The following is an 11270-nucleotide window of genomic DNA, read 5'->3' on the forward strand; positions in this document are numbered from 1 at the left end:
ATATCTATGTGTGTGTGTGTATGTATATATATATATATATATATATATATACACACATACATACATTTCTGTGGTTTCTATGGGCAGTTGGCTGTGGCAGCCATCTTGAATTAAATTGGCTCCCAAAGTAAATAAGTTATTGTCCATCCAAAGGCTTCCTGAAAGTTTAATTTCTTTAAGTTTTGGCTGGATGGTTTTAAATCCATCATGTTTTCAGGTTTTAAAGCGTCTCACCTTCAGAGTATCTGAGGGAAGCCAGCGTGACGCAGTCCTGCAGCAGTTCTTCTTTGGGCCGGTGGTCCATGCAGGTACTGAGGGGCAGCATGGAGCGAGCCTTCTTCTTCTTCAACAGGTGGAAATCTGGAAAAACAAACAATTTAACATCAATCTGAGCTCATCAGCTTCAATCTGATACAATGAAACACACCACGGGTAAAAAAAAAACACACCGCAAGTACAAAAAACACACCACGAGTACAAAAAATACACCATGAGTACGAAAAACACACTGCAAGTACAAAAAAAACCACTCTGCAAGTACAAAAAACAAACAGTGAGTACAAAAAAACACCGCCAGTATGAAAAACAAACCACGAGTACAAAAGACACACTGCGAGTACAAAAAGCACCACAAGTACAAAAAAAACACACTGAGTAGGAAAAACGCACCGCAAGTATGAAAAAAAAAAACACAGCGGATACAAAAAACAAACTGCAAGCACAAAAAAAACACACAGTGAGTACAAAGAACACACAGCGAGTACGAAAAACACACTGCGAGTATGAAACCACAGACTTCATGTTTTTGTCACTTTTTAAACACAAATAGTTTATTTTCATCTTAAAGCCGACAACTAACGATTTATAAAAAGAGGCTGCATGAACGGTTTATATTTTTAAACTGAATTTACGCTCAGAAAAAACCCAACCCTGAATAAAGTACGCAGGTATTCATATCACGTACAGGTACGCAGGTATTCATATCACGTACAGGTACGCAGGTATTCATATCACGCACAGGTTCGCAGGTATTTATATTACGCACAGGTACGCAGGTATTCATATCACGTACAGGTACGCAGGTATTTATATTACGCACAGGTACGCAGGTATTCATATCACGTACAGGTACGCAGGTATTTATATTACGCACAGGTACGCAGGTATTTATATTACGCACAGGTACGCAGGTATTTATATTACGCACAGGTACGCAGGTATTTATATTACGCACAGGTACGCAGGTATTTATATTACGCACAGGTACGCAGGTATTTATATTACGCACAGGTACGCAGGTATTTATATTACGCACAGGTACGCAGGTATTTATATTACGCACAGGTACGCAGGTATTTATATCACGCACAGGTACGCAGGTATTTATATCACGCACAGGTACGCAGATATTCATATCACACACAGGTACGCAGGTATTTGTACGTGTTCTGTTCATGTTCTTCTCACCTGTTTTGTTTTTTGCAGCAGACGTTGATTTTCTTTGCACCTCTGGATTTGCTGAAACAATAAAAACTTGATTAAATAAAAATGTCTCCCTGACCTTCTGACACCTTCGTGCTTTTATTTTTCTACCTGCTGGAGCTTCGAGGCCGTTTGTCGACTTTACGTCGTCGTCTTCTCCTTCAGACGGCTCCTTTTTCGTCTCCTCTTCCACGCCGGGCTCTCCGTTTGCCTTCGGCCTCGCGGCTCCTCCGGACTCTCCCGTGGTCTTGTTCTTCTTCTTCTGCTGCTTGGAGGTGGCCTTCTTCTCCTGCAGCATGACCATCTTCTTCCCTGAGGTGGACAAACACAAGAACGTTGTGTTCCGGTGGTTTGTTCTGGATCCAGCTGCTGGTCCAGATGTTTACCTTTGGGCGGCTTGGTGAACTCTTGCCTGGAGACCTTCCACTCGTGCACGGTGAAGTCCTTCCCTCCGGTCCAGACCACATCTGGATCCACGGGCGACCAGTCGACACACAGCAGGTAGTTGTTGTGACCGCGGTAGTTGGCGACAGCTGCCTCCTCCAGGACGTCCCACACCTGGAGAACACCAGAACCACGGAGAACCATTACAGGCTTACAGTGGTCCGAACAGAACGTGCGTGGTGTCTGGATCTCCTCCCACACTGACCTGCGCCGTGCCGTCATACGAGGCGGTGACCAGCCGGCCGTTGTGATGCGGGCTCCAGGCCATGCCCGTGATTTTAGCCGTATGACCGCACAACCTGCGATACGACTCGTTCAGGACCACGGGCTCCTCCGGAGGGTTCTCTGCAGAGAGGAAGAAACGGGATCGAGTGGAACGTTAACCTTTGACCCCAAAGTAACGGCTGGATCCAGCAGGCGACAGACGGGCTCGTCGTACCGATGACGGCGCGCAGGTTGTGGATGAAGACGATGGCGTTGCTGGAGCCGGAGGCCAGCAGCCCGCTCAGCTCGGGGGGACAGTGGGGGTCCGGGTGCCATCGTAACGAGTTGATGACCTTGTGGTGCTGCTGGACGCTGCAGAGCTGCTTCAGACGAGGAGCCTGGTACACGTCGATGCTCCTGCAGCCGCCAGACGAAGGTCAAAGGTCGGAGAGCACAGACAAAACAGGCGGAGGAGTCTACGTCCTAAAGGACCGACACTCTGAGGACGCCCGACAGAACCAGAACTGGTCCTTCAGCGGCCTCCAGCCGGACCATCTCAAATAAAAACTTGACTCACCCGTCCTCGTTGCCAATGGCAACAACTGTCCCATCGGGCTTCCAGCTGAGGTCGGTGTGTGGAGACAACTTGTGCTGCCGGGACGAAGAAAACAAAAATGATAGTTTGATAGTTGGTGATTTTAAGCTCCTCCCACTTTGACTACAGAATGAGTTTTTATAATTTACTGGTTTAAATTTGTCTTATTGTTTTTGTTTTTTTTACGAGTCCTCCTCCGTCCCACCTGGATGTTGTTGGTGTCTCTGATCAGCTTGTCAATGTCCGACGCGTCTCCGCTCAGCTTCGACGGGTCGTGCTGCAGGATGACGCCTTCCCCTGAGCAGCTGTACAGGCTGTAGCTCTGTTTTCCTTCTGCACCTGAACGCCACACGAACACACGATTCAGACCTCTGGACAAAAACATCTTTAACAAAAAAATTAAACCTGCATTCTTTTACTTACCTTGAAAACAGATCTTTGGGTTTACTTCCTGAGAAGTCTTTAACGGACGTTAACGTGTAACTGATTAAAAATCAGGTTTTAAAAGTTTTTACAAGTGACCTACTTCTGCATTCTTCGTGCTAATTTAACCATTAGTATATCAAAGACTTCGGCTCATTCAGAGGATGGCTGCTGTGACTTTTGGGCTTTAAAACTTAATATTTAGCTGTATTTACAAACATTTGTTCATAAAAATACATTCAGATCTCTTCGATTCCTTCAAAACATCATTTGAAATCTGCTTCAGTTTTTGACTGAAGCTATCTGTTGTCGTTTTCTTAGGCTACTTTTAGCATGAAGTTAGCCTATGGTACAGTTAGCTTTCAGCTACTGTCTTGCTACTTTAAGCTACCTTTTGCAACATTTAGCTTTTAACTACCTTCTTGCTACATTTAGCTTTTAGATGCCTTTTAGGTATATTTAGCTTGTATCTAGCCTTTTGCTACTTGTAGCTTTTAGCTACTAAAAACTCTTACAGCTAGCATTTTATTACTTTATCTTTTAGGAAGTGTTTGGTTCTTCTTTCTAGTCTTTGACTTTTAGCTTATAGCTAACATTTTGCAACTTTGAACTTTTAGCTAGTATTTTGCTCATTTTAGCCTTTAGCGCGTGTTCTTCAGCAATTCTCAGCAGCCAAGCAGCTGCATGTTTTTGCTTCAGAAATATCAGCCGATAGTGGCGCCGAGGAGCAAAGTTGATCGACACGCTAATCCAAATGCTACACGCTAACAGCTGGTGAACCAACTTCCTGTATGTCGATGGCCGAGTCAGACGGCGGCAGCAGAGCCGCTCACAGTTCTGCTGACCCGCTGAACCTCTGCTGGGTCCGAACACTCCGGAGCTTCATTAGGAACTCACCAAGAGACATGGGGGGCACCGGGGGTCCCCAGGCCAACGTGTAGACGGTCTTCCTGTGATAAGAGCTGGATATCTGAGGAGGCCTGCAGGAAGCGAAGCAGAAGAAACAGCCGGTCGGTGACGGAGGGCGAGGACGGCTGCAGACAAACTACAAAACATCTAACAATAAATTCTTCAAACAGCTTCAACTAAGAACTGCAACATTTACAGAAGATCCTGAGTCAGACGGTTTAATGTGCCCAAACAGACCTTCGTTGTTGTGATTTTAATGTTAAATGAAGTTCTTATCGTTACGAGTCAAACGGGAGGAGTTCAAGACTTTACAAAGACGCATTCTCACAGATTTACAGCTAATAAGAGCTAAAGCCGCAGCCGACACGTACGAGGAGTTACTAAAACCAAAAATAAACAAGGAGCCTGCCACGTAGTGAGTTCATCCTTTATCAGTTAGCCTCTGAAAATAATTAGCTTGAGATATTTGGGTCAATATTGCCTTCTCAAGATCTGACTGTGAGATATTTTGCTAACAGACATTGTTCCCAGTAGCTCATAATGAAAAAATGTAATTATCTTAATTTCCAGTCCAATACTTTATTCACATGCTTTGAACCCTTCGGCTTACACAATACTGCGGCCAATTTATGGTTGTTTTTTTCTGAGCTAACGAGCTTCATGCCGCCAAAACATTCAGCCTCGTCACACCCGGGTGCTCACATAGCTGCCCAATTCACGTCTCTCTTGGGGGGTGGGCCCGCATGACTCAAGGAGACTACCTGTATAAATAAAGGTTCAAAAAAATCTGACCAATGAAATTACTGAACAGGTCACAATGGACCAATGACACTTTGTTTCATTTAGCTGTTCAGCATTGTTGTTAGTGACTAGTCTGTTCTTGTTAGCCTGGTTTATGTGTTCATTATGCGTTACTTTGTGTTCGGCCATTCATTAGAGTAACGATGCGTTATGAAGACCTGTGGGGTTCACTCTGTCTGTGTGTGTTCAGCAGTAAGATAAAGTCTATGAAACGCCATCTGGTGGTTGGTTGTTGAACTACAAGAGCTGCACATCTCAGCAGCTGTGACGGTATTTAAATTCAGTATTTAATTAAAAGCTTTTTAAAAAATCTTTCTGTATAAATATCTCATGTTACAACGTGGACACCCGTGGCCATATAAGTGTGGCCTATATATGTACTTATATTTTTTAATTAGTGGGCGTGGCTTATATTCCGGTGCACTCAATAGTCCGGAAATTACGGTACAAAGTGAGGAATCTGCTGGCAGTCACAGAAAGTGCTTAGCATCACTATTAGCAACAACCACAATGTAGCTTACACACTGACCGAGTTACAGCCATGTTTAGGTTAGTTGTGGCGGCCATTTTGAACCAGATCAAATCACCAATCTGTTGGGGAGGAACCTCCGATGATTACCGTGAAATATTTCATGAACCACAGGATGGAAGTTATGGAAACTTACAAACAACAGTTTTAATGGAGTTAGTAGGATTTAAGGTGGAAGTCTTGGGTTGGGTGGGGGTGTTCTGCAGCAGTTTTTGGTGAATTACGTCGCCATGGTAACTCAAAACGCAGCCAAGTCGCTCGTTTACATATGCTTTTTGTGTGCATGCATTTTTCTGTTTGGTACACGTTAACAGAATAACTAAACTCCTTCATTCCTTCCTTTGTTCTTTATTTTCTGACCCATTTTATCGGTGGATAGGCGCCACCGTTGAAAAGCACAGGAGTTGAGTCAGCGCACAGCGGAGCCCTGACCATCGCTCTTACTTGTTGGAGAAGACGTCATAAATCCCAACTTTCCCATCGTCCGTTCCAAACGACAAGCAGCCTTCTTTTCTCGGATGCCACGCCAGCTAGGAGAAACAAAAAGACGGAGGATCTTTTCTCAGGAGCTCTTCGGGGTCAGAGACGTTTTTATTTTTTATAAAATGTCTGACGTCAGAGACGAACTCACCGCCGTGACCTTGGACTTGATGCCCTGCCAGAAGGACCGGATGTCGTACGGGTTCTGAGTGCTCAGCGTGTTCCAGACCCGGATCATGTTGTCCCCGACACCCAGAGCCAGACAGCCCACGCCCACCGGGGAGAAGGTCAGAGTGTAGACGTGACCCCCCAGGGTGGGGAGGGTCCAGCAGCAGCCCAAAGAGTCCAGGTCCCAGCATTTAATCTGAACACGACGAAAACAAGGTTCACTGAAGCTTGATCCGTCAGTGGTACCAGAATTCAACAGCTCCGAGTCAGCGCTGAAATCTCAATTTTAGCTTTTACTTTTAGGCTTTTACTACACTTAGCTAACCTTTAGCTACTTGCAGTCTTTGACTAACTCTTCTGTTGCCTTTAGCTACTATTTTGCTCATTTAAACTATGTTTGCTGCTTTTACGTTTTAGTTACCGTTGGGACTTTTAGATTTAAGCTGGCATTTTGTTACGTTGGGCTAGAATTTGGCTGATTTTTAGCTTTTAGCTAGCGTTTGATCATTTTAAACAGACACGATATTTTTACTTTCTAGCTACTGTTGGTACAGTTAGCTTTTCACTAGCATTTTTCTACTTTGAGGAAAATGTTGCTACTTTTGCACTTTTAGCTAGTGTTTGCTTATTTTAAATAAACTTAAGATACTTTTCAAGTATCAAGGTCAAGAGCTTCAGATGTTTTTACAAGATATTCCAGGAAACAGGAGCGGAGTAGGAGAAGGTCCTTTTGTCTAGTTCAGTCCTCACTGAGGGAACACTGCAGGTAATGATGTCCTGAGAGTGCACGCTGTAGCTGCACTCACGTATTTTAGCATTTAATTGGCATTTTGCTGCTTTGAGCTAAAATTTGGCTACTTTTGAGCTTTTAGCTATTATTTCCTCATTTTAACTAGGCTTTTGCTGATGTACTTTCTAGCTACAGTTGGTACATTTAGCTTTTAACTAGCATTTTGCTACTTTGAGGAAAATGTTGCTACTTTTTTGCTTTTGGCTAGTGTGTGCTTGTTTTAAATAGACAATATAATTTTTAGCTACTGTTGGTACTTTTAGCTCTCTAGCTTTTAGCTTGCACTTTTCTACTTTGAGTTAACGTTTTGCCACCGGTCCAATAAGAGGAGCAGAAAGAAGACGGAAGGTTCTGGTGACCCACCTCTCGGTCCATGGAGGTGCTGATGAGCAGCTCTCTGTCCTGCAGCTCAACAGAACTCATGTTGAAGACGATCCGGCTGTGGTTCTGGCCCTCGGACGACGCTCCAAACAGACTCCACTTCTGCTTCCCCGACTTGGCCAAATCCCACAACACCAACTCACCGCTTCCACCCATGAACAGTCAAAACAGACAGAACCAAGTGTGAGCAGGAACTGGATCAACTCGAACAGACGTGTTTATCGCCGTGACGACCACGGCAGGATGGACGTGCACCTGAAGCAGCTGGACACCAGCTGCGTGGGTCGTCCCTTCGGCCAGTGGACGTTCAGCCAGATCCTCTCTCGGACCCCGGGGTCGACGGCAGAACCTCTTCTCTTCAGGAAGGGCAGCTTCAGGGTCATCAGAGCTGTGAGAGCGGACTCAGAGTTCATCAAACTGAAGGTTCGAGTTGCCGCCACTCAAGCCAGCTCTCTCACCTTTCCCCTTGGCTGTGCTCCAGATCCTCACCGTCTGGTCTTTGCTCCCCGATGCGAGGAAGCAGCCGGCGTCCTCTCCTCGGGGAGCTCCGTTAATTCCTGCAGACAGTCAGAAAAAGCCTCAGGTCGGTCTAAATATCCCTCCTACGGTAAATAACACGGCCCCCGTCGTTACCGTCGCCGTCGTCGGCTCTGCTGCAGAGAGCGTCCTCGCCGCTCTGAGGCGCCCACGCCAGCGAGTGGATCTCGTTGTCGTGTCCACGGAGACGGTGCGTCACTTCTCCTTTCTGACTGACGTCGATGAGGACGATCATCCCATCTTTGTACCTGCAGCAGGGTCCACGTTAGACGACAGCAACCAAACAGACTTCCAGTTAAACACGATTTGTTTTGTCTATAAACAGTTTGTGGCGTTTTTGATAAACCGTGCAGATAAAACTTATATTCATACAAAAACAGAAAACATGAGACAATAAAAATAAAAACAAATTATTTATCTGTCAAGATTAGAAACACAAAGATTTACAAGTTTTAAAACCTTCCAAACACGTCACAGACACCCCATTATAATAAGATGAGCTAAAGTTCGGCTGATTTTATTTGGTTCGTTCAAACTTTCCATCTTTATACAATTAAACCTTTATTCCCGAACCAAAAAGAGTGAAACTGGTTCAGATCTGGATCCTGCTGTGTGAACGGGTTCTGGGTCAGATCTGGATCCTGCTGTGTGAACAGGTTCTGGTTCAGATCTGGATCCTGCTGTGTGAACAGGTTCTGGTTCAGATCTGGATCCTGCTGTGTGAACGGGTTCTGGTTCAGATCTGGATCCTGCTGTGTGAACGAGTTCTGTGTTCTGGTCCTACCCGACAGCCACAGACTTCCAGCTGTGAGGACAGCAGCTGAGGCAGAAGATGGTCCTCGGCTCGGGGAAGAAGCTGCACGTGTCTCCGGTGTGGAACCAGTGGACGACCACCACTCCTTTCTCGTCCCCCGACACCACCAGGTTCTTGTCGACAGGAGACCAGTGGACCGCGGAGACTGGACTCTGAGAGGACAAAAGAACCAGAACCACCTTCTGTCTTAGGGTTTGGAGAAAACTCAGTGTCCGAGGAGATTTATCGTTAACAGAAAAGCTGGATTTGATCGACGTGGGGGCGTCGGTGTCTGAGCAGGTGGAGCCCTCACCTGGTGGGCAGCATGCTCCCTGATCACCGTCTTGGACTTGGAGTCCCAGAAACGAACGGTGCCGTCGGTGGACGAGCTGACGCAGACGTGACTCTGCTCGGCGTGCGGACAGAAAGAAAAGCCCGACACCAGGTCCCGGTGGCCCGCGAGCTCACCTGCAGAACACAAACAGATCCCGTTACATCAGAGGGCCGCGTGTGTGTGTGTGTGTGTGTGTGTGGGGGGGGGGGGGGGGGGGGTCATTTTGAATCCACGGCTTAAAGAATATTCACGTCTAATGGACGTCAAAGATGAGCGCGTTCCGTTAGGAACTTGAGGTGTTTTTCTTTTTACTCACTCATGAAAACAGCTCCATGAGCTCCGCTTTGTTTAGAAGCGCTTGTTTTCCTGACGTTTACGTATCCGTGTTCTGAACAGGGGTCTAAATACTAAATACTAAATACTAAATACCCTAAACTTCGGAACAAGCTGCCGCCCCCCAGCACTCCTGTTTTTAAACCTCTTATCCGTTTTCTCTGACGTTTAACATGGTGTGATCTGGTTTACTATTTCATAGTTTTGTGTTTTTATGTTTTTAATTACTGCTATTGATTTTATTGTTAAGCACTTTCAGAGTCAGCGAGATTTATTTTTCATTCGCATCTCATGTGGTGGAACAAGATTATGTTCACAGGGTCCCAGTTACATCCAACAATAAGATGTAAAAGAAAAACAATGATAAGGTCTAAGATATGAACTAAGAAAAACATCAACTAAATATACACTAAGCACTAATAGAATAAAAACATTACGTCGAACAGCAGCACGAACATGAGTCTGTGTGAGCAGATGAGCACGCATGAACACAGCAACATGAAACAGATCAGCAGCAACATGAAACAGATCAGCAGCAACGTGATGTGATTATTCTGGTTAGAGATTCATGAGTCTAACAGCCTCAGGGTAGAAGCTGTTCCTCAGTCTAGTGGTTCTACACTTAATGCTCCAGTCCTCAACCTCCTTCCTGAGGGGAGTGGGGCAAAAAGTGTGTGTGCTGGGTGAGTGTGGTCCTTCATGATGCAGGTGGCTCTCTTCATGATTAAGGGGGCCACCCTTTGGATAACCTTTGGTAACATCTGCTGTTTTTCAATGTGCTTTATAAATAAAATTGACGTGACTTGACTTGAAACTACCACAAGCAGGTGGTGAAAGGTTAGTTTTCCTTGGGGATGCCCAAAATATGAAGCAGATTTTTGTTTTTGACAAATCTATGAGAAACTGTTGGTTTTTGTTAAAATCTTGGCTCAGACCCGTGACTTTCACCTGTGTGGTCCACCTGTTCTGGCAGCAGACACTGAAGCAGCCGTCCGCTGTACCACAGAGCAACACTCACCTGTAACTCTGCACGAGGACGCGGAAACATCAATCAGGTAAACGACGTTCTTGGCTCCGACGCCCAACAAACCGGTGCTGTTGACGTCACTGCAGCGCGAGCAGTACCAGTTGGGAGAGGCGGGAAGCGATCTCTCGTTCATGTCGCCTCGGACGTTTTAAATAAATCTTTTTCTTTTTTTTTAAACTAATTAAAGTCTGGACAAAATCAAAACAAACTTCTTTTCACATGTTACCAGGAGCCGCAACACGAAATGTCGTAACTCGTTTTCTTGCTGTCGTAAATTGAGGCATACTACGGAAAACCAACTGGGTCAAACCATGCGGAGTTTGCTTTTAATAAAAACTTTTAATACGCGTACATTTTTTTAATTACAAATAATAAGCTTGTACTAAATCATATAAATGTAACGTTTAAATGCATTAAATATGTTAAATTATGTTTATAATATTATATAAACTTTTATTAAACGTTTATACCGTAAAGCAAAGAATAGCCGTGTCGTAAAATTTAATCATGGCGACTGCGTTGAAAGGACGCGGTGAGCGAATTTCATTTTTATGACTAAATTAAAGTAACTTCTTTGCCATGCCTGTTTTTAATTATTTATTGTTTGTTTGTAGGTGTCGCTTGTATTAGGAATGTATCCGAGTTGTTCCACTCGAGGTAAGAATATTTGATCCTGAAGCGTCAAAGCTACAGAAGGACGAAGTGACATTTAGCATCTTCTGCTTCCCCGAGAAGCTTTTTCTGATCCGAATAACTTAAAAATCATCTGTTAATGAAACAAATCAGGTGTGAGAGGTTCTTGTTTTTTGCCTTTGTGTCGTCTTCTATGAAACATGCTGCTGGTGTCGAATTACAACATAAATACATTTTAAAATGCTGTTTTACACAATATGTCCCTGTGGGTTTGTATCTGCTACTTACAGTGTACTCACAGAGCACTTAATGGAGTATTTACAGTAGTACCAGCAGAGTACTTACTGGGTCCTTACAGTAGTACTCACAGAGTACTTAATGGAGTACTTACAGTAGTACCAGCAGAG

General features: G+C 44.8%; 2 protein-coding genes across 2 annotated transcripts in view; one reads left to right on the forward strand and one right to left on the reverse strand.

Moving 5' to 3' along the window:
- The window catches only part of gemin5 (gem (nuclear organelle) associated protein 5), a 16881-nt gene extending 6518 nt beyond the window's left edge, over nt 1-10363 (reverse strand). The window contains exons 1-18 of the mRNA XM_037688201.1: nt 10222-10363; nt 8850-9004; nt 8528-8709; nt 7840-7991; nt 7665-7763; nt 7462-7594; nt 7189-7351; nt 6019-6231; nt 5832-5917; nt 4046-4128; nt 2931-3064; nt 2708-2781; nt 2366-2547; nt 2132-2271; nt 1869-2040; nt 1594-1794; nt 1468-1518; nt 235-360 (exon numbers count right to left, since the gene is read on the reverse strand). Coding sequence (XP_037544129.1) covers nt 235-360; nt 1468-1518; nt 1594-1794; nt 1869-2040; nt 2132-2271; nt 2366-2547; nt 2708-2781; nt 2931-3064; nt 4046-4128; nt 5832-5917; nt 6019-6231; nt 7189-7351; nt 7462-7594; nt 7665-7763; nt 7840-7991; nt 8528-8709; nt 8850-9004; nt 10222-10363 — 2488 coding nt within the window. The remainder of the gene's footprint in view (nt 1-234; nt 361-1467; nt 1519-1593; nt 1795-1868; nt 2041-2131; nt 2272-2365; nt 2548-2707; nt 2782-2930; nt 3065-4045; nt 4129-5831; nt 5918-6018; nt 6232-7188; nt 7352-7461; nt 7595-7664; nt 7764-7839; nt 7992-8527; nt 8710-8849; nt 9005-10221) is intronic.
- A 348-nt stretch (nt 10364-10711) lies between these two features.
- The window catches only part of mrpl22 (mitochondrial ribosomal protein L22), a 4644-nt gene continuing 4085 nt past the window's right edge, over nt 10712-11270 (forward strand). Inside the window, exons 1-2 of the mRNA XM_037687768.1 lie at nt 10712-10762; nt 10845-10887. Coding sequence (XP_037543696.1) covers nt 10738-10762; nt 10845-10887 — 68 coding nt within the window. The 5' untranslated portion in view covers nt 10712-10737. The remainder of the gene's footprint in view (nt 10763-10844; nt 10888-11270) is intronic.

This window comes from Nematolebias whitei, chromosome 14 (genome assembly GCF_014905685.2).
Source record: "Nematolebias whitei isolate Nwh7 chromosome 14, NemWhi1, whole genome shotgun sequence".
NCBI lineage: Eukaryota > Metazoa > Chordata > Actinopteri > Cyprinodontiformes > Rivulidae > Nematolebias > Nematolebias whitei.